The following is a 24,939-nucleotide window of genomic DNA, read 5'->3' on the forward strand; positions in this document are numbered from 1 at the left end:
TATTACTACAAATTTCTTCTTTTAAGAAGCACAGACCCAGATCCCTTCCTTGTTTTCACATAACACTTCCACTTAAATTGTGCAAGGTCACCAACTGCTTAACATCTACTGGCAACCAGAGACAAAAGCTACCCTGATTTAATGTATTAACAAAACTTTCTGAGGTCCTTCTGCTCTTCAGTTTAACATTCTTTTCTCAGTTATATAACCTGAAATTTTTGTGGTTGGCATGTTGTTACTCATCCTCCATAAAACAAACTGTGGGGTTCCGTGCAAAGAAAATGATTACAGTTAACAAGTGTATCCTCAACCAAAAAGTCCAAGAACTCCAATAATCCAAAAAAATTCTTTTACATAAGAGATGCTAATGTCCTGGTAAAATAGCAGTGCTTTGTAAGAAAGATAGCCCTTCTGAAGAAATCCTTGAGGCAAGAAAAACTCACCCAGTTATTAAAGAAAAAAAAAACAAAAAGAAGAGTACAGTAATTGTTAAAAGATTTGTTTTTTTCCAAACAAGAGTTTTATAAGCTCTTGCCAAGATGTAAATAGGAGTGTGAAATCTGGCCAATGCGATCATGGAAAGATGGTGACCGAATTATAGTCACAGCTATAACCAATGAGGAAAAACCAGTCAAGAAATATTCAGGAGGGAGGGGCGGAAGATGGCGGCGTGAGTAGAGCAGCGGAAATCTCCTCCCAAAACAACATATATCTATGAAAATATAACAAAGACAACCCTTCCTAGAATAAAGACCAGAGGACACAGGACAATATCCAGACCACATCCGCACCTGAGAGAACCCAGCGCCTCGCGAAGGGGGTAAGATACAAGCCCCGGCCCCGCGGGAGCCGAGCGCCCCTCCCCCCCAGCTCCCGGAGGGAGAAGAGCAGGCAGAGCGGGAGGGAGACGGAGCCCAGGACTGCCGAACACCCAGCCCCAGCCATCCGGGCCAGAGTGCAGGGCGCTCGATACTAGGAAAACAGGGCAGCAAGAACAGTGAGCAGGCACTGGAGGCTGGGCGACAGAGGGCATAAGAAAAGCGCGCGACCATTTTTTTTCTTGCTTTTTTGCTGTTTTGTTTTGGCGAGCGCTTTTTGGAAGTCTTAAAGGGATAGGGACCCCAATACTCGGGAAACAGGGCAGCAAGAACAGTGAGCAGGCACTGGAGGCTGGGCAACAGAGGACATAAGAAAAGCGCGCGACCATTTTTTTTTTGCTTTTTTGCTGTTTTGTTTTGGCGAGCGCTTTTTGGAAGTCTTAAAGGGATAGGGACCCCAATACTAGGGAAACAGGGCAGCAAGAACAGTGAGTAGGCACTGGAGGCTGGGCGACAGAGGACATAAGAAAAGCGCGCGACCATTTTCTTTTTTTTTTTTTTTTTTGCTTTTTTGCTGTTTTGTTTTGGCGAGCGCTTTTTGGAAGTCTTAAAGGGATAGGGACCCCAATACTAGGGAAACAGGGCAGAAAGACCGGTGAGCAGAGGCCTGAGGCTGGCACCGGAGAATAAAGAAAAACGAACGACCACCCCCTTTTTTTTCTTTTTTTTTTTTTAAAAAATTTTTTTTCTTATTTTTTTTTTTTGTGGTCGTTGTTTTGTTTTGGCGGGTGCTTTTTGGAAGTCTTAAAGGGGCAGGGCGGGTCAATTAATCCAGAGGTAGGGAATCCGGGATCTCTGGGCACCCTAACCCCTGGGCTGCAGGGAGCAGGGAGGCCCCTTACGGAGATAAATAGCCTCCCAGCAGCTCCTGCTCCAACGCGACTCCACCATTTTGGAGTAGCTGCCCGAGTGAGGCCACACCCACAGCAACAGCGGAGATTAACTCCATAGCAGCCACGCAGGAAGCAGAAACCCTGTCTGCACGCAGCTGCGCAGCACAAGCCACTAGAGGTCGCTGTTCTCCCAGGAGAGGAGGGCCACAAACCAACAAGAAAGGAAGTCCTTCCAGCCGTCACTCGTCCCAGTTCTGCAGACTATTCCTATCATCATGAAAAGGCAAAGCTACAGGCAGACAAAGATCACAGAGACAACACCAGAGAAGGAGACAGACCTAACCAGTCTTCCTGACAAAGAATTCAAAATAAGAATCATAAACATGCTGACAGAGATGCAGAGAAATACGCAAGAGAAATGGGATGAAGTCCGGAAGGAGATCACAGATGCCAGAAAGGAGATCGCAGAAATGAAACAAACTCTGGAAGGGTTTATAAGCAGAATGGATAGAATGCAAGAGGCCATTGATGGAATTGAAATCAGAGAACAGGAACGCATAGAAGCTGACATAGAGAGAGACAAAAGGATCTCCAGGAATGAAACAATGTTAAGAGAACTGTGTGACCAATCCAAAAGGAACAAAATCCATATTATAGGGGTCCCAGAAGAAGAAGAGAGAGGAAAAGAGGTGGAAAGTATCTTAGAAGAAATAATTGCTGAAAACTTCCCCACACTGGGGGAGGAAGTAATCGAACAGACCACGGAAATACACAGAACCCCCAACAGAAAGGATCCAAGAAGGACAACACCAAGACACATAATAATTAAAATGGCAAAGATCAAGGACAAGGAAAGAGTGTTAAAGGCAGCTAGAGAGAAAAAGGTCACCTATAAAGGGAAACCCATCAGGCTAACGTCAGATTTCTCAACAGAAACTTTACATGCAAGAAGAGAATGGCATGATATATTTAATACAATGAAACAGAAGGGCCTTGAACCAAGGATACTGTATCCAGCACGACTATCATTCAAATATGACGGTGGGATTAAACAATTCCCAGACAAACAAAAGCTGAGGGAATTTGCTTTCCACAAACCACCTCTACAGAACATCTTACAGGGACTGCTCTAGATGGGAGCACTCCTAGAAAGAGCACAGCACAAAACACCCAACATATGAAGAATCGAGGAGGAGGAACAAGAAGGGAGAGAAGAAAAGAATCTCCAGACAGTGTATATAACAGCTCAAGAAGTGAGCTAAGTTAGGCAGTAAGATACTAAAGAGGCTAACCTTGAACCTTTGGTAACCACGAATTTAAAGCCTGCAATGGCAATAAGTACATATCTTTCAATAGTCACCCTAAATGTTAATGGGTTGAATGCACCAATCAAAAGACACAGAGTAACAGAATGGATAAAAAAGCAAGACCCATCTATATGCTGCTTACAAGAAACTCACCTCAAACCCAAAGACATGTACAGACTAAAAGTCAAGGGATGGAAAAACATATTTCAAGCAAACAACAGTGAGAAGAAAGCAGGGGTTGCAGTACTAATATCAGACAAAATAGACTTCAAAACAAAGAAAGTAACAAGAGATAAAGAAGGACACTACATAATGATAAAGGGCTCAGTCCAACAAGAGGATATAACCATTCTAAATATATATGCACCCAACACAGGAGCACCAGCATATGTGAAACAAATACTAACAGAACTAAAGGGGGATATAGACTGCAATGCATTCATTCTAGGAGACTTCAACACACCACTCACCCCAAAGGATAGATCCACTGGGCAGAAAATAAGTAAGGACACGGAAGCACTGAACAACACAGTAGAGCAGATGGACCTAATAGACATCTATAGAACTCTACATCCAAAAGCAGCGGGATATACATTCTTCTCAAGTGCACATGGAACATTCTCCAGAATAGACCACATACTAGGCCACAAAAAGAGCCTCAGAAAATTCCAAAAGATTGAAATCCTACCAACCAACTTTTCAGACCACAAAGGCATAAAACTAGAAATAAACTGTACAAAGAAAGCAAAGAGGCTCATAAACACATGGAGGCTTAACAACACGCTCCTAAATAATCAATGGATCAATGACCAAATCAAAATGGAGATCCAGCAATATATGGAAACAAATGACAACAACAACACTAAGCCCCAACTTCTGTGGGACGCAGCAAAAGCAGTCTTAAGAGGAAAGTATATAGCAATCCAAGCATATTTAAAAAAGGAAGAGCAATCCCAAATGAATGGTCTAATGTCACAATTATCGAAATTGGAAAAAGAAGAACAGATGAGGCCTAAGGTCAGCAGAAGGAGGGACATAATAAAGATCAGAGAAGAAATAAATAAAATTGAGAAGAATAAAACAATAGCAAAAATCAATGAAACCAAGAGCTGGTTCTTTGAGAAAATAAACAAAATAGATAAGCCTCTAGCCAGACTTATTAAGAAGAAAAGAGAGTCAACACAAATCAACAGTATCAGAAACGAGAAAGGAAAAATCACGACGGACCCCACAGAAATGCAAAGAATTATTGGAGAATACTATGAAAACCTATATGCTAACAAGCTGGGAAACCTAGGAGAAATGGACAACTTCCTAGAAAAATATAACCTTCCAAGATTGACCCAGGAAGAAACAGAAAATCTAAACAGACCAATTACCAGCAACGAAATTGAAGCGGTAATCAAAAAACTACCAAAGAACAAAACTCCCGGGCCAGATGGATTTACCTCGGAATTTTATCAGACATACAGGGAAGACATAATACCCATTCTCCTTAGAGTTTTCCAAAAAATAGAGGAGGAGGGGATACTCCCAAACTCATTCTATGAAGCTAACATCACCCTAATACCAAAACCGGGCAAAGACCCGACCAAAAAAGAAAACTACAGACCAATATCCCTGATGAACGTAGATGCAAAAATACTCAACAAAATATTAGCAAACCGAATTCAAAAATACATCAAAAGGATCATACACCATGACCAAGTGGGATTCATCCCAGGGATGCAAGGATGGTACAACATTCGAAAGTCCATCAACATCATCCACCACATCAACAAAAAGAAAGACAAAAACCACATGATCATCTCCATAGATGCTGAAAAAGCATTTCACAAAGTTCAACATCCATTCATGTTAAAAACTCTCAGCAAAATGGGAATAGAGGGCAAGTACCTCAACATAATAAAGGCCATCTATGATAAACCCACAGCCAACATTATATTGAACAGCGAGAAGCTGAAAGCATTTCCTCTGAGATCAGGAACTAGACAGGTATGCCCACTCTCTCCACTGTTATTTAACATAGTACTGGAGGTCCTAGCCACGGCAATCAGACAAAATAAAGAAATACAAGGAATCCAGATTGGTAAAGAAGAAGTTAAACTGTCACTATTTGCAGATGACATGATACTGTACATAAAAAACCCTAAAGACTCCACCCCAAAACTACTAGAACTGATATCGGAATACAGCAAAGTTGCAGGATACAAAATCAACACACAGAAATCTGTGGCTTTCCTGTATACTAACAATGAACCAACAGAAAGAGAAATCAGGAAAACAACTCCATTCACAATTGCATCCAAAAAAATAAAATACCTAGGAATAAACCTAACCAAAGAAGTGAAAGACTTATACTCTGAAAACTACAAGTCACTCTTAAGAGAAATTAAAGGGGACACTAACAGATGGAAACTCATCCCATGCTCTTGGCTAGGAAGAATTAATATCGTCAAAATGGCCATCCTGCCCAAAGCAATATACAGATTTGATGCAATCCCTATGAAACTACCAGCAACATTCTTCAATGAACTGAAACAAATAATTCAAAAATTCATATGGAAACACAAAAGACCCCGAATAGCCAAAGCAATCCTGAGAAAGAAGAATAAAGTAGGGGGGATCTCACTCCCCAACTTCAAGCTCTACTATAAAGCCATAGTAATCAAGACAATTTGGTACTGGCACAAGAGCAGAGCCACAGACCAATGGAACAGACTAGAGAATCCAGACATTAACCCAGACATATATGGTCAATTAATATTTGATAAAGGAGCCATGGACATACAATGGCGAAATGACAGCCTCTTCAACAGGTGGTGCTGGCAAAACTGGACAGCTACATGTAGGAGAATGAAAGTGGACCATTGTCTAACCCCATATACAAAAGTAAACTCAAAATGCATCAAAGACCTGAATGTAAGTCATGAAACCATTAAACTCTTGGAAGAAAACATAGGCACAAACCTCTTAGACATAAACATGAGTGACCTCTTCTTGAACATATCTCCCCGGGCAAGGAAAACAACAGCAAAAATGAGTAAGTGGGACTATATTAAGCTGAAAAGCTTCTGTACAGCAAAAGACACCATCAATAGAACAAGAAGGATCCCTACAGTATGGGAGAATATATTTGAAAATGACACATCCGATAAAGGCTTGACGTCCAGAATATATAAGGAGCTCACACGCCTCAACAAACAAAAAACAAATAACCCAATTAAAAAATGGGCAGAGGAACTGAACACACAGTTCTCCAAAAAAGAAATACAGATGGCCAACAGACACATGAAAAGATGCTCCACATCGCTAATTATCAGAGAAATGCAAATTAAAACTACAATGAGGTATCACCTCACACCAGTAAGGATGGCTGCCATCCAAAAGACAAACAACAACAAATGTTGGCGAGGCTGTGGAGAAAGGGGAACCCTCCTACACTGCTGGTGGGAATGTAAGTTAGTTCAACCATTGTGGAAAGCAGTATGCAGGTACATCAAAATGCTCAAAACAGACTTACCATTTGACCCAGGAATTCCACTCCTAGGAATTTACCCTAAGAACGCAGCAATCAAGTCTGAGAAAGACAGATGCACCCCTATGTTTATCGCAGCACTATTTACAATAGCCAAGAACTGGAAGCAACCTAAATGTCCATCAATAGATGAATGGATAAAGAAGATGTGGTACATATACACAGTGGAATACTACTCAGCCATAAGAAAAGGGCAAATCCAATCATTTGCAGCAACATGGATGGAGCTGGAGGGTATTATGCTCAGTGAAACAAGCCAAGCGGAGAAAGAGAAATACCAAATGATTTCACTTATCTGTGGAATATAAGAACAAAGGAAAAACTGAAGGAACAAAACAGCAGCAGAATCACAGAACTCAAGAATGGACTAACAGGTACCAAAGGGAAAGGGACTGGGGAGGATGGGTGGGTAGGGAGGGATAAGGGGGGGAGAAGTAGGGGTGTATTAAGATTAACATGCAAGGGGGGTAGGAGAAAAGGGAGGGCTGTACAACACAGAGAAGGCAAGTAGTGATTCTACAACATTTTGCTATGCTGATGGACAATGACTGTAAAGGGGTTTATAGGGGAGACCTGGTATAGGGGAGAGCCTAGTAAGCATAATATTCGTCATGTAAGTGTAGATTAGTGATACCAAAAACAAAGAAAAAAAAAAAAAGGGCAGTTCCTGTGTGGTAACCTCCAACGAGTTCTACACAAGGGTATAAAGGGCATATAAAAGTGTAGGCAAAGGGTCTGTTCGTGTTTATACAGAGGATCAAAGCCTAATTGGGCTACCCCAAAAATGAACTAAGATACGATATGAAAAAGAACTTCCAACATCAGCACTCTCTGGAAGACTCATGCCAGAAGATGATCATCAAAACCCCAACAAAGATCCACGCACTGCTACAGCTGTAGATGCACTCATCCCACCCGTTCCTGGACTTGCCATGGGAATGAGGAAGGAGATATCTAAACTGGCCTGTGCATACAGTAAAACAACAAATTTGACTGGATCTATACTGTTGGAACTCAACCAAGAATTTGGAGAAGTGCGAATTGTAGCGCTCCAAAGTCTTACAACTACAGAGTATTTACTGTTAAAAGAACATATGGCATGTGAACAGTCCCCAGGAATGGGTTGTTTTAATTTGTCTGATTTCTCTCAGACTGTTCAAGTTCAGTTGGACAATATCCACCATGTCATAGATAAGTTTTCACAAATGCCTAAGGTGCCTAACTGGTTTTCTTGGTTTCACTGGAGATGGCTGGTAATTACAGATATGCTTTGGTTATGTAACTATACTCCTATTATGTTAATGTGTGTGCGCAATTTAAGTAGTAGCTTAAAACCTATCATGCTGAAGTTACTCTACAAGAAGATATGCCAAAGAAATAATCAATCTTCCCATGTTTTCTTCCGCCTGCTACTTCTACAGCTTTTCTTCTTCCTTCCTAATTACAACCCTTAAATAGAATTCGTGTCTCGTATCAAATTTATCGAGTATCATAATTCTTCCAAGTGGTAAAGATACCTCAAGACAAATGCTGGGCATAGAAGCCACAGGGCATAAATATGCAAAGATGTAAAAAGCTAACCTTTTCAAACAATAAGGCTTCTCTCTCACTTACCAACTTCACATTTCCCTGTATGGCCCCGGAAGATGACTGGTTAGCCAGAGACGGGTAAGATTCCTCAAGGGAGGAACAACCTAAGACAGGCACAGTCGCAGGGGGGCCATCAGGTGAGAAATTGGGGATCAACAGAAGTGAGGCTTAGAACCTCACCCCCCCTGTTCTGAGAGAAATCTTCTGCATACGTGGATGTTTTATTGCCCTGGTCTAGCTTGGATTAACACATAGTCTACAGGCACACACCTGATCATCTACATTTGCTCTCTTACAACACTAAACTATGTTTTCTACCTTTATCTTGTATCTACCTACCACTTCAGCATTTTATTAAAAATAATAATAATAAAGTGAGAAATGTAGTATCCACACATAAATCAAGTATAAAAACCAAATGAGTATTCATATTTGAACTGAATGTTTAGAGTTCATAATGCATGAGCAAAACTGAAAGTTTCTGTGATGACTGCCCTTGTACTGTTCACTATGTAACTTATTCATTATGTAAGAATTTGTTCTCCATGTAAGAACTTGTTTGTTATGCCTCAGAAGATTGGAGACTGACGAAAATTAGGCTTGGGGTGGATTAATGATTGTGCATTGAGCATTGACTCCCCTATACAGAATTTTATTGTCGTTAACAATCATTTGATCAATAAATATGAGAGATGCCCTCACAAAAAAAAAAAAAAAAAAAAAAAAAAGGACAGACTTCCAATGGTAAAATAAATAAGTAACCGGGATGTAATGTATAGCATAAGGAATATAGTCAAGATAATGTAACAGCTTGTTAGGGTGATAGCTGGAACTTCGAATTATGTATATAAATGTTCTACCACTGTGTTGTACACTTGAAACTAATGTAATGTAATACTGTGCGTCAACTACCCTTCAATAAAAAAATAATTATTAAAAAAAAAAAAAAAAAAAAGAAATATTCAAAGGAAACCTGGTGTGAAGTTCTCTTTTTTGAAGCTTGAACCAGACAAGATGGGTTTAAAATGCAGCAGGATGGGTTTTTTTCTTGAAATCAGATGCCCATAAAGCCTTTAAAACAAATCAGTTGGTCAGAAATACCCATATTTACTGTTTTCAGTAGTTCTTAGGCTATGTGGTATAGATCACATATAGTTTTTTTAAGCACAACAAATTTCAGTACCTGTAACCAAGGGTTAAGCATCATCAAAATAAATAAAAATAATTAATTAGTGGATATTTATCCAACAAAATAATTTTCCATGAAGCCAAAGTACCAAGTCTGTCTTCTTCATTGTTGTAGTCCCAGCACCTTGCACTGTACCTGACCCAGATACACTTTATTGTTTTTTTGAATGAATTCATTTTTTTAAGTAGTAGCAGTATTTCATGCATTTGATCCCTTCAAGCTTGATTTAGATGTAACTTCTCCAGGAGTGCTAATATTATCCAGAGAAGCCAATGTACAATGAGAGGGAATGCTATGCCCAGAGATGTCTTATCAAGGAGCAGCAAAACCTCTTTTTTCCTGAAGACCTTTTAAGATTAGGACAAGCAACTGTTTATAAAAGCAGAACAGTGGAAGATTTGAACTGTCAAGTAGGATCATGCTTTATAGTATATTCCTGGATAAAAGCAGGGGATAAACAAGAGTGCTTAAGGTCTGCCCCTGATTAAATAGGCCTAAGAGTAAGAGTCTTGAGAACGGCCATTTGGCTGACCATATCCTTTGGATGTTGTTATTATTAGCAGCCTGTAGATTTGAAAACACCGCTGAATATACTTTGAGATGATCTCTGAGGTGCTTTAAGCTACAGCTGAAAGCCTACCTAGACTTCTTTTCTCTTTGCTTGAACAAGAGCCTGAAAAGGAAGGCTAAGAGGTTTCTAGCAATACCCTTCAGTCCTGTTCTAAAATAACTTGTGTTCTTTACCAAGTTCACCAAGGATATTTTGTTAATTCCCAGGGGCTAATGTGAAAGTCAGTTTTGACTCTCTGTAAACCAACTAAAGTTCCTTTCAGATTCCTTTCCTAGAGCGGTAAACTGAGTTCTTCAAGCTACTATTCATTATTGCAAAAAGATGGAAATTATGTTATATTCTATAATATAATGTGGCATAGAACATTTAAATTTAATGAATCTATATAAAATGCCCGGAAGATTAACAAAGCATACCTAAACATTTTAAGTGCTTATTGTTGGTCTGTGAAAGAACGTTTTCTTTAGTGCCTCAATTTGTGAGCAAATGTTAAGGTAAGCAGGAGATATTTTATACAAACACATTGTTCAATCTTGTTTTCATTTTTATTTGTATGAGAATAATAATCCATTCTATAGCTGACATAGCACCTACATACACATGCATGGTGTAGGTATTTAAATGCATATAAATTAACTAAGTTATACCAAAGTCACAAAACTTATGAGCCTAGTATGAGATTTCCAATAGTATCACTAGCAACAATCTTCAGATTTAAGAAAATTATTTGCTGATTAATTTAATAAATATAATTAAAATACATCTGTTCCTTTTGTTTTAGTACATATTGGAGTGTGTTTATGGCTTTAAGATATATATAATACAACAGAGTTGGAAGTTGCTGGCTATACATAACTTTTCTTTTTAAATAGCTTTATTGAGATAATATTTACTTACCACAAAATTCACACTTCAGTGATATTTAGTATACCCACCTGGTTGTGACACCATCATCACAATCTAATTTTACATTTTTATCACTCCCAAAAAGTACTTAATTAGTGATCACTCTCCATTCTTCACCCCTTCCCTCCACTAGGCAACTGTAGGCAACTACTTACCTGTTTTCTGTCACCATAGATTTATTCTGGACATTTCATATACATGGAATCATATATGCTACCTTTTGTGTCTGGCTTTTATTACTCTGCCTGTTTTCAAGGTTCATCCATGTTGTAGCATCTATCAGTTCTTAAACCTTTTTATGGCTGAATATCACTCTTGTATGGATATACCAGTTTTTTAATCCATTCATCAGTTGATGGACACTTGAGTTGTTTCCCCTGGGAGCTATTACGAATAGTGCTGCTATGAATATTTGTATGTAGGTTTTTGTGTGAACAGATGTTTTCATTTCTTTTCAGATGCTTGGGTCATATAATAACTATTTTTGACTTTTTAACGAACTATTTTCCAGAATGGCTGCATGATTTTACATTCCCACCAGCAGTGTATGAGGTTTCCAATTTCTCCACATCCTCATCAGCACTTGTTATTGCCTGTCTTTTATATTACAGCCATCCTAATGGATGTGAAGTGGTAGCTCATTGTGGATTTTGATTTGCGTTTCTCTAATAACTAATGGTGTTGTGCATCTTTTCAGGTGCATATTGGCTATTTGTATACCTTCATTGAAAAATGTCTATTCATAACTATTTTGCCCATTTTTAAATTGGTTTATCCGTTATTTTATTGTTGAATTGTAAGAACTCTTTATAAATTCTGGATACTAGACCCTTATCAGATGTATGATTTGCAAATATTTTCTCTCATAATGTGGGTGTCTTTCTTTGCACTTTCTTAATGGTGTCCTTTGAAGCACAAAAGGCTTTCTATGTTGATGTTCAACTTATCTATTTTTGATTTTGTTGCTTTTGTAAAACTTTTAAATTTTAATTAAGCCCATTTATCTGTATTTTCTTTTGTTGCATATGCTTTTGGTGTCGTATATGAGAAACTGTTGCCTAACCCAAGATCCTGAAGATTTATTCCTATGTTTTCTTCTTAGAGTTTTATAGTTCTATCTCTTCTATTGAGGTATGATCCCTTTTATTTTTTATGTATGGTGTGAGGTAGGATTCCAACTTCATTTTCCAGTATTTGTCTAGCTATTTGTATATCTCAATTTAATGTCTTGGCACTCTTGTTAAAAATCAATTGACCATAAATGTAAAGATTTATTTCTGGACTCTCAGTTCTATTCCGTAGATCTCTATCGCTATCCTTATGCCAATACCATACTGTCTTGATTACTGTGTCATTGTAGTAAGTGTTGAAATCAGGAAGTGTGAGTCCTCCAACTTTCTTCTTTTTCAAGGTTATTTTGACTATTCTGTGGGCATCACTTTTACATTTCTCAGTGAGGTAATCTAAGGATTTAAAATTTTTGAGATTTAATTGATATAACACATTAGTTTCAGGTATACAACATAATGATTCTATATTTGTATATATAGCAAAATGATCACCACAATAAGTCTTTTAACATCCATCACTATACATAGTTAAAAAGTTTTTTTCCTGCCGATGAGAACTTTTAAGATCTATACTCTTAGCAACTTTATGGTATACAGTATAGTTTTATTATAGTCACCATGCTGTACATTACGTGTCCATGACTTATTCATGACTTATTTTATAAATGGAAATTTGTATTTTCTGATCCCCTTCATCCGTTTTGCCTGTGCCACAGCCATACCCTCGTCTTGCAATCGCCAATCTGTTTTCTGTATTATAGAGCTTGGTGTTCTGTTTTTGTTTCTAGATTTTACATATAAGTGAGATAAAGTGGTATTTGTCTTTCTCAAACTTACTTCATTTAGCGTAATACCTTCAAGGTCTAGCCACATTGTCACAAATGGCAAGATTTCATTATTTTTTATGGTTGAATAAATATTCCATTGTGTATATATATGTATATATATATCACACACACTCACTACATTTTCTTAACCATCCACCATCCATCCATGGACACTTAGGTTAATTCCCTATTTTGGCTATTGTAAATAATGCTGTGTAAACATAAGGTTGCATATATCTTTTTATGTTAGTGCTTTGTTTTCTTTGGATAAATACACAGAACAGGAATTGTTGGATCATACAGTAATTTTATTTTTAATTTTTGAGGAACCTCCATACTGTTTTCCATAGTGGCTGTACCAGTTCACATTCCCACTGACAATGCACAAGGGTTCCCTTTTCTCTACATTCTAACAGTTACTTTTTATCTTTTTTGACAATAGCCATTTTAACATGTATGAGGTGAGTTTGGGGATCTTGAGTATATCGTTTTCCCCCAAAAGTGCACAGGTACCAGAGCATTGGTCCATAATCCTTGAACTTGTAAGAATATGTCAAGTTTGATGTATATATTTTGGGATATTCTTTTTTTGGCTCACTGTACCCAATGCCTATACAGGTATTCCCCATTCCAAGGTACTGACTTAGTTGCCAAAGTTTGCTTGATAAACATGGAAACTAAGTGGAAGGGTATAGTGTAATAGTTCACAGCTACAGGCTTTGGGATCAGACAGTTCTAAGTTTGAATCCTATCTCTGCCCCTCAATAATCATGTAACCAGGGCAAGATTTGGGATCCTCTTCATCTGTAATGGGAAGAACAATTCCTTCTTTATAGAATGGTTGTGAAGGTAAAATGAAATACCAAATGTAAACCCTTCACACAGTGCCTTGAACTAGTTAAATTTCAGTAAATGATACCTATTGGATACACTTGTAGAGTTGTTTCATTCAGTGTGGAGAAACTTTCTGTCACAGCACAGGTTTTATGGTGACGTGAATCATTATGTCTGCAGATAAAGGGCCTTTTTGGTTTGAAAAGCACTGGGTAGGAATGGAGCTACTTTTACCCTAGAGGTGGGAGACAGGGACGTGGAGAGCTACCACCTGGCTCTGGACAACCCAGTGCCTGATGGAAATGGTGGGCCATTGGTGTTACATTTAGATGTCTTGATAATAATGATTTTGGTTAGTTTAAATTGAAAAGGGTATATTTACTGATTTACCCTCTAAATTCTGGGATTTAGAGCAATCCTTTGCAATAACTTTTCCAGAGTCCATATGTCCAGAAACCTCAGTTACCAAAAATACCACTAAGATTTTAAAAAGTAAGTAAGAGCCTGTCACTTGGTAGTCAAAATAGATGTCACAGCTACTCATGTATTTTGCCCACAGGTGAACCCCACAGAAAATCTTTACCAAAACCTTAGAGTCTAAACTAATACAAGTTTATCTGTGTTTAAGTTCATAGAATAGGTGGGAGAGAAGTTGTTAGAAGGAGAAGTGTTACCAGTAGTGAGGAAGGAGACATTAAAAAAAAAATAGATGTAAGTTTAAACAGCATTCTAGAAGCCATTTATTATAGGGACAAATAGATCTACATACCTTTGAGGGCATTCCTTGATCATAATAGAATACAGTACATGTTGATAATGATAATGATGCTCCTTAATCACCAAGTGAAGTAATTTTCAAAGGGCTGTATTCAAGAAAACATGAGTTTTCTTGGGGAGAAAGGTTCTGTAGTAGTTAAAAGTTTTAAATGTGTGGTCTATCTTATTCTCCTATGATGACAAATAAGTGAGATGTTATTAGCCTTAAATTCCACTCAACAGGTTGAATTCACAAACTAAAGCCGTATTCAAATAAGTAGTAGCGTAGGCAGCACAGAGATGAACTGTTTTTGTGCATTCTTATCCTAGTATGTGCTTGTTATTAAGTATCCTTGAGGGGAATCGAAGCTGTAATTGTTACTTCTCTCAGCAGCCTTTCCTTCCAGCCCCTTCAATATCTCAGCTACATAGAGTTGTGTTCGTCTACTCTGGAGAGACTTCATGGAGAATATAAAGAATGAAATTACCATGCAACTAACCCCCTGTATACCGCAGCCATTCCATTCTGGTCAGGTATAAACAGGCACAGTGACACTGCTCTATGCTTCATTGTGGAGACTGAAATTCAAGAGATTCCTGTCAACGGTGACTGTTAAATATACCCTACACTGGAATCGAAACTATATAAACAGTATCAAACAAACATAAGGTAGACTTAAATCAGGTTCTAACATCCCCGTTATTCTGTCACTCTCTCATTCCAACATGGATTTAAAGTTTAATTCGGTATTTAAAGCCAGCTCAGGGCCTCAAAGAGAGACCTATCGAATTTTAGAGCTGAAAAGAAAGACTTCTAGAAAATTTGTCCAGCCTTTTCATTTTACAGAAGGGAAAACCAAAGCCATGGGACCTTGCATGTAGGTCACACAATTAATTAGTGACAGGGCCAGGGAACCCAGGTGTCCGCACGCCTTCATAGGCCAGTGGTTTTCCAGTACCACTTCTTACTCTAGCCCAGTGTCGCCCTCTTCCTCTTGTTTTTTTTTTTTCCTTTTAGGTTTGTTTTCTCCCTTTACAACTGTGCGATTTAGAACGCGGGTGTGAACACCGGGAAGCAAGGTTTCAGCGCCAGCTCTCCACCACTTGAGGTGCGCGCTCTCTGTAGATCGGGACTTGGGGCTGGTCTTTCCTTAGCCAGGCGCCTTTTCCACGGCAGGTGCCTTAGCACCTGGACTGAATCGCTGCCTTACCGCGGCGGCGCTCTGCTTGCTCCCGACCTTAGCAGCACTAGCGTGTCACCGCGGACGCCGAACGAAAGGAGAACGTGGGTCCGCACCCACGGCCGTTTGAGAAGGGGAGCTCTAGAAACCGTTCTTCGTTCCTCGGCGGACCCGGGCTGGCGGGAAGATGCCCAAAGCGTGGGTGACCTCGGCGCCTGTCAGCTCGCGGCCGGGGCGTGCCTCCCGGGTCTGACGTGGCGGCGAGGCCGCTAGGAGGGGAGAGGCCGCCGCGAGGGTGTGGCCTGACGTGGCGGCCGCGGCAGGGCAGCGAGGGGAGTCCGTGCCACTGCACTGCCCCGCGCTCCGGCCAGAGGGCGCCCGGCCCCAACACTTCCCCGCCTGGGGCCGCCTGCGGCTCCGGGACTAACCGTACCCGCGATTGGGTCGGCGCCGAGGCGGGGCCGTGTTGGAGCAGGGTGACGACCCCGCCTCCCGTCTCCCACTGCCGCAGGTCCAGCCGCACCTTGAGGGAAAGGAAGCGGCGACGAGGACCCTCCCTGCTGGGTCGCCCGTCACGGCAGTAGCCGTGGCGAGAGCTGCAGCGGTCACAGCCAGCGCTCCGAGTCTGGGCCAATCAGCGGCGCGGGTACAAATATGCAAATACACGCCGGTGCTCCTGGAGAGCCGCTCGCAGGGAATGGTGGGGTCCTGCTGGGGGAGTGAACTGGGCCAATCAGGCGGGTGCGTAGCGGCGCGGGGGAGGCGGAGCCCCTTCACTCCTCCCTCCGCTCCTTTCCGACCCCGCGCTCACAGGGGAGCCTCACCGCACCGCCGGTAAGTTCCGCCGCCGCCGCCGTTGTCGCTCGCGGTTGCCACCCGCCGCCTCAGGCGTGGTGAGGAAGCCCAGGGGGCCCCACGGGGCCGTCGCTTCCGCCTAACTGTTGGAGAGAGGCGGGAGCGGGTTCTATTATAGGGGTGGTTGCCTGAGGCCGCCCCCGCCCGGCCAGGCGCGCGTGTCAGTCTCGGTCGAGGCGGGGGGCGGCGGGTGCGCCTCAGTCATGGCGAAGCCCGAGAGCCAGCGAGCGGCGGTGAGTACGTGCCGCCGCCGCCGCCACCTTGCCCGGGTGTAGGGGGCGCGCGGGAGGATGGGTCGGGGCAGGTGGGGCCGCGCCGCTGCAGCTAGGGGTGAGGAGCCCGGAGACGGGCGCAGGGAGGCTGGGGAGGGGACGCTCTCCGGAAGTGCGGCCCAGCCAGTCCGCGGCCCGCTCCGCGCCTGTCATGGCTGCGGGCTGCTGCCCTCGCCCCCCAGCCCGCAGACCCTGAGGTCGGGATCCGGCCGCCGCGCCTGTTGCGTCAGATGGTGGTGAGGGCAGGGTGGGCAAGCAGGGTGTGGGTGGGCAAGGTCCCCTCTTCCTCACCCCGCTCGAGTTCGGGCCCTCCCCGTCTGCTCGCTTCCCTCCGGTGGGTCGGGCTTCCCTCCATCCAGCAGCCTCTCCCCGCCCGCCTGCTTTCTAGCCTCCGTGACTCATGACAGGGCGTCCCGCGCGAGCGCTTGGTGTCCCCGAGCCCGGGACGCCCTCGCGCTTTCCCAGGCCTTGCCTCCCGGCTCACCACTGCATAGCCTTTCCTGTGATCCTTTGCCTCAGGGCCTCTCCACGTCTGCAGCGGGTCCCGTACGTACTCCGCTACTACCGCTGCTTCCTTGGGCTCTGGGTGTGGGACGTGATGGGTGGTTCCAGGGCTCCCTTCGCGGACATCCATCCCAAAGCCAAGCATGACCCGGAAAGTCTGGGTGTCTTATGGCCTGTTACAGTCTCCAGCTCACAGTGGTTTTCCTGTGGTCCTTTTTTGGTTTTATTTTGCTTTTTTTTTTTTTTTTTTAAGAAAAATAAAACTGTACAACTAAGAAGACAAATTATTTTTGAAATTGTGACATGAACTGTTAACACAGTACTTTCCTGGAAGTCTGGGATTTGACACTGTTGTGACTTTTATCCACTTACGTAAACTACTAATAACTACCTAAAAATTTCCCCATATTAAATAAAATTTATCTTCATTAATAAAATCACCATCACAACTTAGTTTCCCAGTTTTACATGCTACTTTTCACCATTTCCTTTTATCTAATTTGAAACTCTCCAGTTTACTTAATCAACTGGGATCTGGTACAGAAAAGAGGCTTTATCTTGTGTAATATTACTTTATCTAAACTGCATAATTGCACAGGTACTTTTTAAAAGAAGGACTAGGTCTACAAACACTTCAATGTATAAAAGGTGATCTTAGGGGGGATTCCACCTTGCGGAGGTAGTTATGGGGGGGGAGGGGTGTTTTGCAATGCAAAAGGTGAAGAATGAACATAGTGTTTCTTTTGGATTTACAGAATTTGAATTTAAGTGGGACTTGGTGCTAATAATCAGCGGGGAGCCTTCCATATGACAGATATGATAAATATTTGTAAACATTGTTGCTTCAAGCAAGTTAAATCTGTGTTATAAATCTTGCAAGACTTTTCTCTCTCTTTTATTGCTTTAACACTTCACATTCAATTGTTTTAGTGTAGTACAAAGAATTGGCCTGTCTCAGTCCTTGGAGAGTTTCCTATAAAACGCAGATCATATAATATAGACATGAAATGCTTTGAGGGAAAGAAGTTGCCTTCCAGATTTGGTTGAGGTATCTTTGGCATACTTGAACAGTTTCAGGAGAGTGGGTATTACTCTTAGAATATTATTTTAAATGTTTTATACCTTTTTATAGAGTTAAAAACGAAAACCTTGTGACTGATTAAGTAGGAGAAGGTGTTGTCCCAAGGAAATAGCATTAGGAAAAAAACTGCTGGTGCAACCAGTAAAACGTTTTTGACTGGGAAGTAGTGCTGATTGGAGAGAATCAGGACTGTTACTTTACTACCTGTGTAGCTATAGTCCGGTTTCTTCACTTCTCTGAACTGTAGTTTTCTCCAATTTTACAATTCTGTGATTCTGAGTGTCCCATGAGCTCTGTCCTCTGAAATAACAAAATTTATGCCTGGATTTAAGTGTGAGAGAAGACAGAGGTTTTGAAACAAATAGTGATACAGTTGACCTTCCCTGAAAAGAACATTTTAAAAAATAAATTCAAGTAGGCAGATAGGAATAAAGATAAAGCAGTGTTGTCAGTGGAAAAGGCCATGACAAAGATTAATAATGGAATTTTCGACTTGGAAGAATCTTTAGAAACTTTTAGTTCCAAACACCTTATCTAATGTAACAATGTTTTCTACAAGGCATTGTAACTTGCATATACCTCAGCAATTTTCCTATGGAAACGAAGGTAGAATTGAAGGAGTGGCTTAATGTATAAATTTAAGAGGCAGGAACTGAAATATGAAATAGCATTACAAATTTAGAAGTAAAATATATTGAAACTTGTATCAGTAAAATAAAATTTCAGTACATGTGAACATTTTAGATTTTCTAAAGGTTTAGATGTGTTAATTGATATAAATGTAATAAAAGAAAAAGTCACTGAAGTACTCTGACAAAATGAAATCCTAAAGGTTAAAATATAAAGGAAAAATAAATATGACTGAAGTAATAGATCTAGTGGGGAAATTTCATCAGGTATCAGTATAGTGAATAAAGAAAAAGGTAATACGGAAATGAGGCAGAGTAAAACGAATTATGAAAATTTAGAATGGGTCATCGTAAATGTTTGAGATGTCAATTCAGAGGAGATTTATGGACACTGAGGTGATAGAATGATTTTCTTATAACTTTTTAAATGTCTTATAGCTGTTGTGGTTTTAACATAAGTCTAATATGTTCCACCTCTTCCAATTTTACCCGTCTTTGAATACTCAGGTCAAATTCCATCTTGGGAATAAAATCATCAGTGTAGCCCTTAGGGATTTTTCCTTTTGAGATTATAGCATTTTTCGTCTCGCTTACATGACGTGAGATGTTAAACTTCCTGACAGTCTTTTCTATTTTATTGCCTTTAAGTTTGCGGGAATACTTTTGCTCCTACCTTTTAGAAACAGGTGGAAAGCTCATCAAGTGATAACGGGAGACCTAGAGAAGGTGAAGACACTTTGAGGTATAATTTATTTTCTGGACTCCAGGTCATTCACATTCATTAATCAGATTTAGTAAATGACCCCTTTATTAGTCTATTATATTTAATATATATTTATTAAGTGCATATTATTTGATCTTTATTTTTGTAAAATATATAGTCTAATAGTGGAAATGGATAATGAAATGTAAATAAATGTAAAATTACAACGTGATGAATTCAATAAAGGAAGAGAATGGAACTGTAAGAGAGAAATGGGGAGGCCTTTAGACTGTGTGCTCAGGCCTCTCTCAGGTGGTGATATTTAATCCAAACATAAAGAATAAGAAGCTAGACAGGAAAAGGGTTTCCTGGAAGAGAAAAATATGTGTGAAAGTAAGAAAGATGTTGGAAGAAATGAAACTTCAGAGTGGCAGAACCATACTAATAATAGAGGAAAACCGTGCAAGGTGAAGTCAATGATAGGCAGAGAGCATATTCTACAGGGTCCCGCAGAGCATGTTAAAGACTTGGGTTTTACTAAGGATGTTGTAATCATTGAAGATTTTGAAGCACAAGGGTAAGAAGGTTTACATTTTTTAAATCACTTTGAGAATGGATTGAGGAAGAGTAAAAGCCAAGATACTGTACTATTAGCAGTTGTTGAGGTAAGCCATGATGGTAGCGAGGTAACAAGATAGCAGCTAGAGATGGAAAAAAACATAATATGTATTTATGAATATCCTAAGTATATAATATAATTTGGTATGCTATATATAGAGAGACCAAGGAGATAGGAGTAGCAGGGGAAATGACAACTAACATGATGGATGGAATTTAAAGGAAAGGTGTCAAAAGTGACCTCCAGGTTCCTGGTTTGAGCAACTAGATAGATGGTGGTGAGATTTACTGAGATGAAGATGAGGGGGAGAAAAGGTTTGGCAAGAAACCAAGTTTTGAACACCTTCCCCAGACAGGTGCTTTAGAAGGTAGGGACTGCCTTTATCTGAATGAGTGTGCCTCTGTCAGGTTTTGCTCTGTGTGTGGCACCATACTATGACATATTCATAGTGTGTATTTTAAGAGAGGAAGGAGCAAGCCTCCTGTTCATGTTATGAAAATTGGTTACTTTTGAACAGTACACTTCAGTTTTTGAAAGTCTACTTGTAAATATTAATACAGATTATATTAGATATGAAGGTTGAAAAAAATGTAGTATTAGATGGCTTTAGGTATTATTTGGGTGATAGTGCAGAATGCAAGTCTCATAGTCTTAATATTCTCAAAAAAGTAGCATTCTTTAAAGTTACTAGCTTGTAAGCAGCCTAATGTTAAGTTTATCTTTGTTAATGAGACTTCTGGTGCTTATAAGTAAAAATTACAGCTCCGGTCACTAGCAGCTATTACATACCAAATTTATCTGTAGATGCTGATGTTTGTTATAGTTTGGCATTATTAAGTAAAGTTAACTAAGCAAATATTAAGTTTTTTGTTGCTGTTGTTATGCTTTAAAACTTTTTCGGTCAGTAACTTTAAACTTTGTTATTGATACAAAGATTTGAAATCTGGAAGAAAAAAATTATTTTTCTTTTCCAGTGTTCATTTCAGTTTAGCTTACCTGACTAAGGAGCAGCAGTATAAAGTATATTAAATTTTAATCTATTGGAAATCTATTAAAAAAGACTATGCTTCTTAAAGATAACTGCTAGTATAACATGTTCTTTTATAAGGAAAAACATTTAGGATAATGGTAGGTTTTATGTTTTGCATAAAGGTTGTTTTACTTCAAAATTGTGTCCGTTATCACAGGTTGAATAAAAGTTTTTTTAATGGAATTAACTGAAATTCAATATATTTTTTTCTCTATATTTTTTTGCAGTGGTTATCTTTAAAGACAATTAAATATTCATTAATTTTTTTCTTCCATTCAAGGAATTGGAGAAGATTACCTATAACAAATCTAGGAATTTAAGATTGTGGATTGGGTGCATGTATTTAGTCAGTTTTAGAGATGAAAAAAGTGAGGTCCAGAGAAAACTGAGTTGCCTGTGGTTTCTAGTACTAAGGAATATTTTATATCGGTTGCATAATTCAGTGAATTCATTTCATATCCAAATATAAGAACAAACTTATTAGGAGTTCTGTTTTGGTGAACATAGTTGAAACTACTACTAGATAGTTAACTAAATCCTTTCAGATAGCATCCAGTAGTTGCTTACCAGTGTCTTTTTGAATAACATATATCCTACATGATGATTCATAAACATTTTTTATTTATGCTTCATCTTGTTCTAGTTAGGTCTTCAAAAAAAGTTTATAAGAGACATTCAGAGAAGTGTATAAATCACAAGTATTTAGTTCTGCGACCTGCTGCAAAGTAAACACATCTGAAACCACCACCCAGGTCAAGGAATGGACTTTAAAGGCTCCCCTCATACTACCTTTCAGTTACCACTCCCTTTTACCATTCCTAGAGGTAACAATTAGACTACTTTCAAAACCATAGAGTAGTTTTGCTTGTTTTGAACTTTACGTGGATGGAATCATATGGTATGTTCTGTTGCTTAATATTATGTCTGAAACAAATCTGCGTTTTTCCATGCAAGAGTAGTTGATTCATAGTCACTGCTGTTGATTCTAATATATGATAGACATGTTTCCAGTTTTGGGATGTTATGGGTAATACGAACATTCCTGTACATGTCTTTTGTACACAGTCCTGTGGAGTATGTATTTCCAGAAGTGGAAAAGCTGGTCATAAGTATGCGTATGTTTGTCTTTAAAGTGCCATCTAGTTATCCAAATTTGTTGTTCTACTGAATAGTCCTTTTAAGAGTGTATGAGAATGCCAGTTCCTCCATAAAACATTTGCATCCAGAAAACATTTCAACAGCTTTTTTAATGAGCCAAGCAGGGTGGTAGCTGGTCCCTGAGATGAGTTAAGTTATAGACCTTGTTCTTTATGTACTCAGAACCTAAATAGTGTATGACGTGTAGGGATATATAGTTGACTGCAAGCTTCGTACAGAAGATAACTTCTGAATTTAGCTTCTGCTGTCACACTTATTGATGGCAAGTGCTTTGCTTCTTAGTGGCCAAAGACAAGAACTGAGAGAACATTTAGATTTGTCTGGGACGTTATTAGTCACCTTTGCCAAGTATAACTGCAATTAATTGGGGCAGAAAAAACTCAAGTAGAAGAGATTAACAGGCATTTGGGTATTTGGAAAATAGAGGTAGTGGATCACTTATTTTCAATATTTGTTATTGAAAGGAAGAATAGAAATAAGATGACTTTTGTGCATTTTAGTTAATGTAGGGGAGATGTACAGATGCCTAAAGTTAGAATGTAAACAGTCAATTGCCAGGGGATGTTTAAAGATCCTGGAGAGCTGGAATGAGTGTGGGTTTAAGTCCCTTTGAAAGGCTAGGTGGAATGGTATTAAGAGGTGAGGGGCTTTTCTTTAGAGAAGAGACATATTTCCCCTTCTGGGAATAGCTAGAAGAAAAAAGGGATAGATGCAAAGACAAATGATATGCTTCTGAAAAGGTGATTGGTGAATTTCAACTGGAAAACCTCAGAGGACTAAGGCAAAATTGTCCTTGGGTAAGAAGGTTTGGGTGTCCTTGGGTCAGATTAGGATTGAAGGCTTGAGGAGAGAAAACATGAAGTAACTGCAGAGATGGTTCAGGAATGTAGGGAAATGCATTTAAACATTTCAAAGCAAAAGCAAGGTTCTCATAGAAGGTACAGGTTAATATTAATCTTATATTAATAAGGTACCAGGTGTATAATAAAAGTAAATTTTACAAATATTCAGAAAATACTCAACTGCAATGAGGTCTGGAGGTAAATTTACAATTATGTTAATACAGAGGGCTAATGATACTGATATGGTGGGTTGAGGGGGCGAAAAAGGTCATGAGGGTATTGAAGTTGCTGATGGGGGAACAGCATTGAAAATTATTAGCAAAAGAATCTGAGGAGGTCTTTTTAAGCCTAACTGTCGTGTGAGGGTTTGAATGGCTGTGGGCTCTTGGAAGTCAGAAAAGAGATGACAGGTATAAGGGAAAGTTGCATTTATTAAGCAGTATATTTTAGGAATTTTGAATGTATTTCTAAATCCAGCAACAATCCATCAAGATAGATGGTGGTAATCAACCTGGGTCTCAGCTTTTAGTATATTTCAAACTTTGGAAAATAGTGCATTTATATAAATTTCTGTTTTTAATACTAATTAAATTTTGTTTGATTTTAGCACACATATTTATACTTAATTTGGTTATGGGTATGATTAATGTTCACTACTTCAATTAAACAGCTTAAGCTTAGTCACAACTAGAAAACTTGTATCAGCCCAAAATTAGTTATCCTCAGCCAGCTTTTACCAAGACAGGAAAAGAGATTTCCCTTTCTTTGAGAGGCAAAGTAAGACTAAATAAGTGTGAATGCCAACAAAGTAAGTAATTGAATTTAGTAAACTGGCTATCTGCAAAGAGATGTTAATACAAGCATTAGATGAGTGCTGTTTAAATTAGAGGTTTTTAGTTCTTTTAAGCCAAGGAGTCCTTTGTTTTTTAAAAATCCTGCTTGACAACTCAATTTGTAAAATAAAAAGCTGAATATTCAGGGTGAAGTCTTTTGTTGAGGAGGAAGTGGGGGAAGGAGAAGCCTAAAACCCTCGTTCTTTCAGTGGGTAAGGATTATGCAGCCCTCCAAGAAACACAAATTGAAAACAGTGTTTGCAGTGCTGTATGTGGATTATTTTACAGTAGCTCTGATGAGAGCAGTACTGTTACCATCCCCGTTTTATAGGTGAAGAAACTGAGCTTCAAAATGATTAAGTAATTTGTCTAAGATTACATAGCTAGTAAGTGGTGAAGCCAGGAGTCCAGCGTTACTAGTTTATTTTCAGAGCCTGTACTTTTAAGTACTATAGGATCCTTTGTAGAGTCACTTCTCAAAGAAAGTAGGATTCTTTGAGGGATAACTGGGAATTAAACATTAAATCAGATCACTTGAGGCATCCTTTTTTGTATGTGTGGTAAAGTACACAGAACAAAATTTACTATTTTTAGTTATTTATTATTTAACCATTTATTAAATTTAACCATTTTTAAGTGCAGTTAAATGGCATTTTTAAAGTCATAAAAGTGATATATTACTGCTTAAAAGAATGCTTTTGAATCTCAGGTTTTGGTGTAACTTAAGGATTGAGAGGTTTGTTTTGTTTTACAGTATGATGTTGAATTCTTGCAAGCGATTGAGTATTTACTATGTGCATTTGAGTATTTACTATGTATCAGGAATTACACTGGTAGATGCTGGGATACAAAGATGAATAAGAACGAATCTCTGCACTCATCTTATTTAGTAGGGAAGACAGACTACTAAATTAGACCTACTAAAGTATACAT

General features: G+C 39.5%; 1 protein-coding gene across 8 annotated transcripts in view; it reads left to right on the top strand.

Moving 5' to 3' along the window:
* The window catches only part of LOC130680950 (chromodomain-helicase-DNA-binding protein 9-like), a 159,025-nt gene that overhangs the window by 51,289 nt on the left and 82,797 nt on the right, over positions 1–24,939 (top strand). For 2 of the 8 annotated variants that reach the window (XR_008994019.1, XR_008994020.1), the window contains exon 1: positions 16,212–16,314. The exons of 1 other annotated variant lie outside the window; for it this stretch is intronic. Coding sequence is in view for 2 of the 7 variants with exons in the window: in XM_057492822.1 (XP_057348805.1) it covers positions 16,178–16,314 (137 nt within the window). In the remaining 5 variants the exon portion in view is untranslated. 5 more of the 8 variants (XR_008994015.1, XM_057492821.1, XM_057492822.1 and 2 more) reach the window with 4 other exon arrangements.

Source organism: Manis pentadactyla, chromosome 15, assembly GCF_030020395.1.
Source record: "Manis pentadactyla isolate mManPen7 chromosome 15, mManPen7.hap1, whole genome shotgun sequence".
Taxonomy (NCBI): domain Eukaryota; kingdom Metazoa; phylum Chordata; class Mammalia; order Pholidota; family Manidae; genus Manis; species Manis pentadactyla.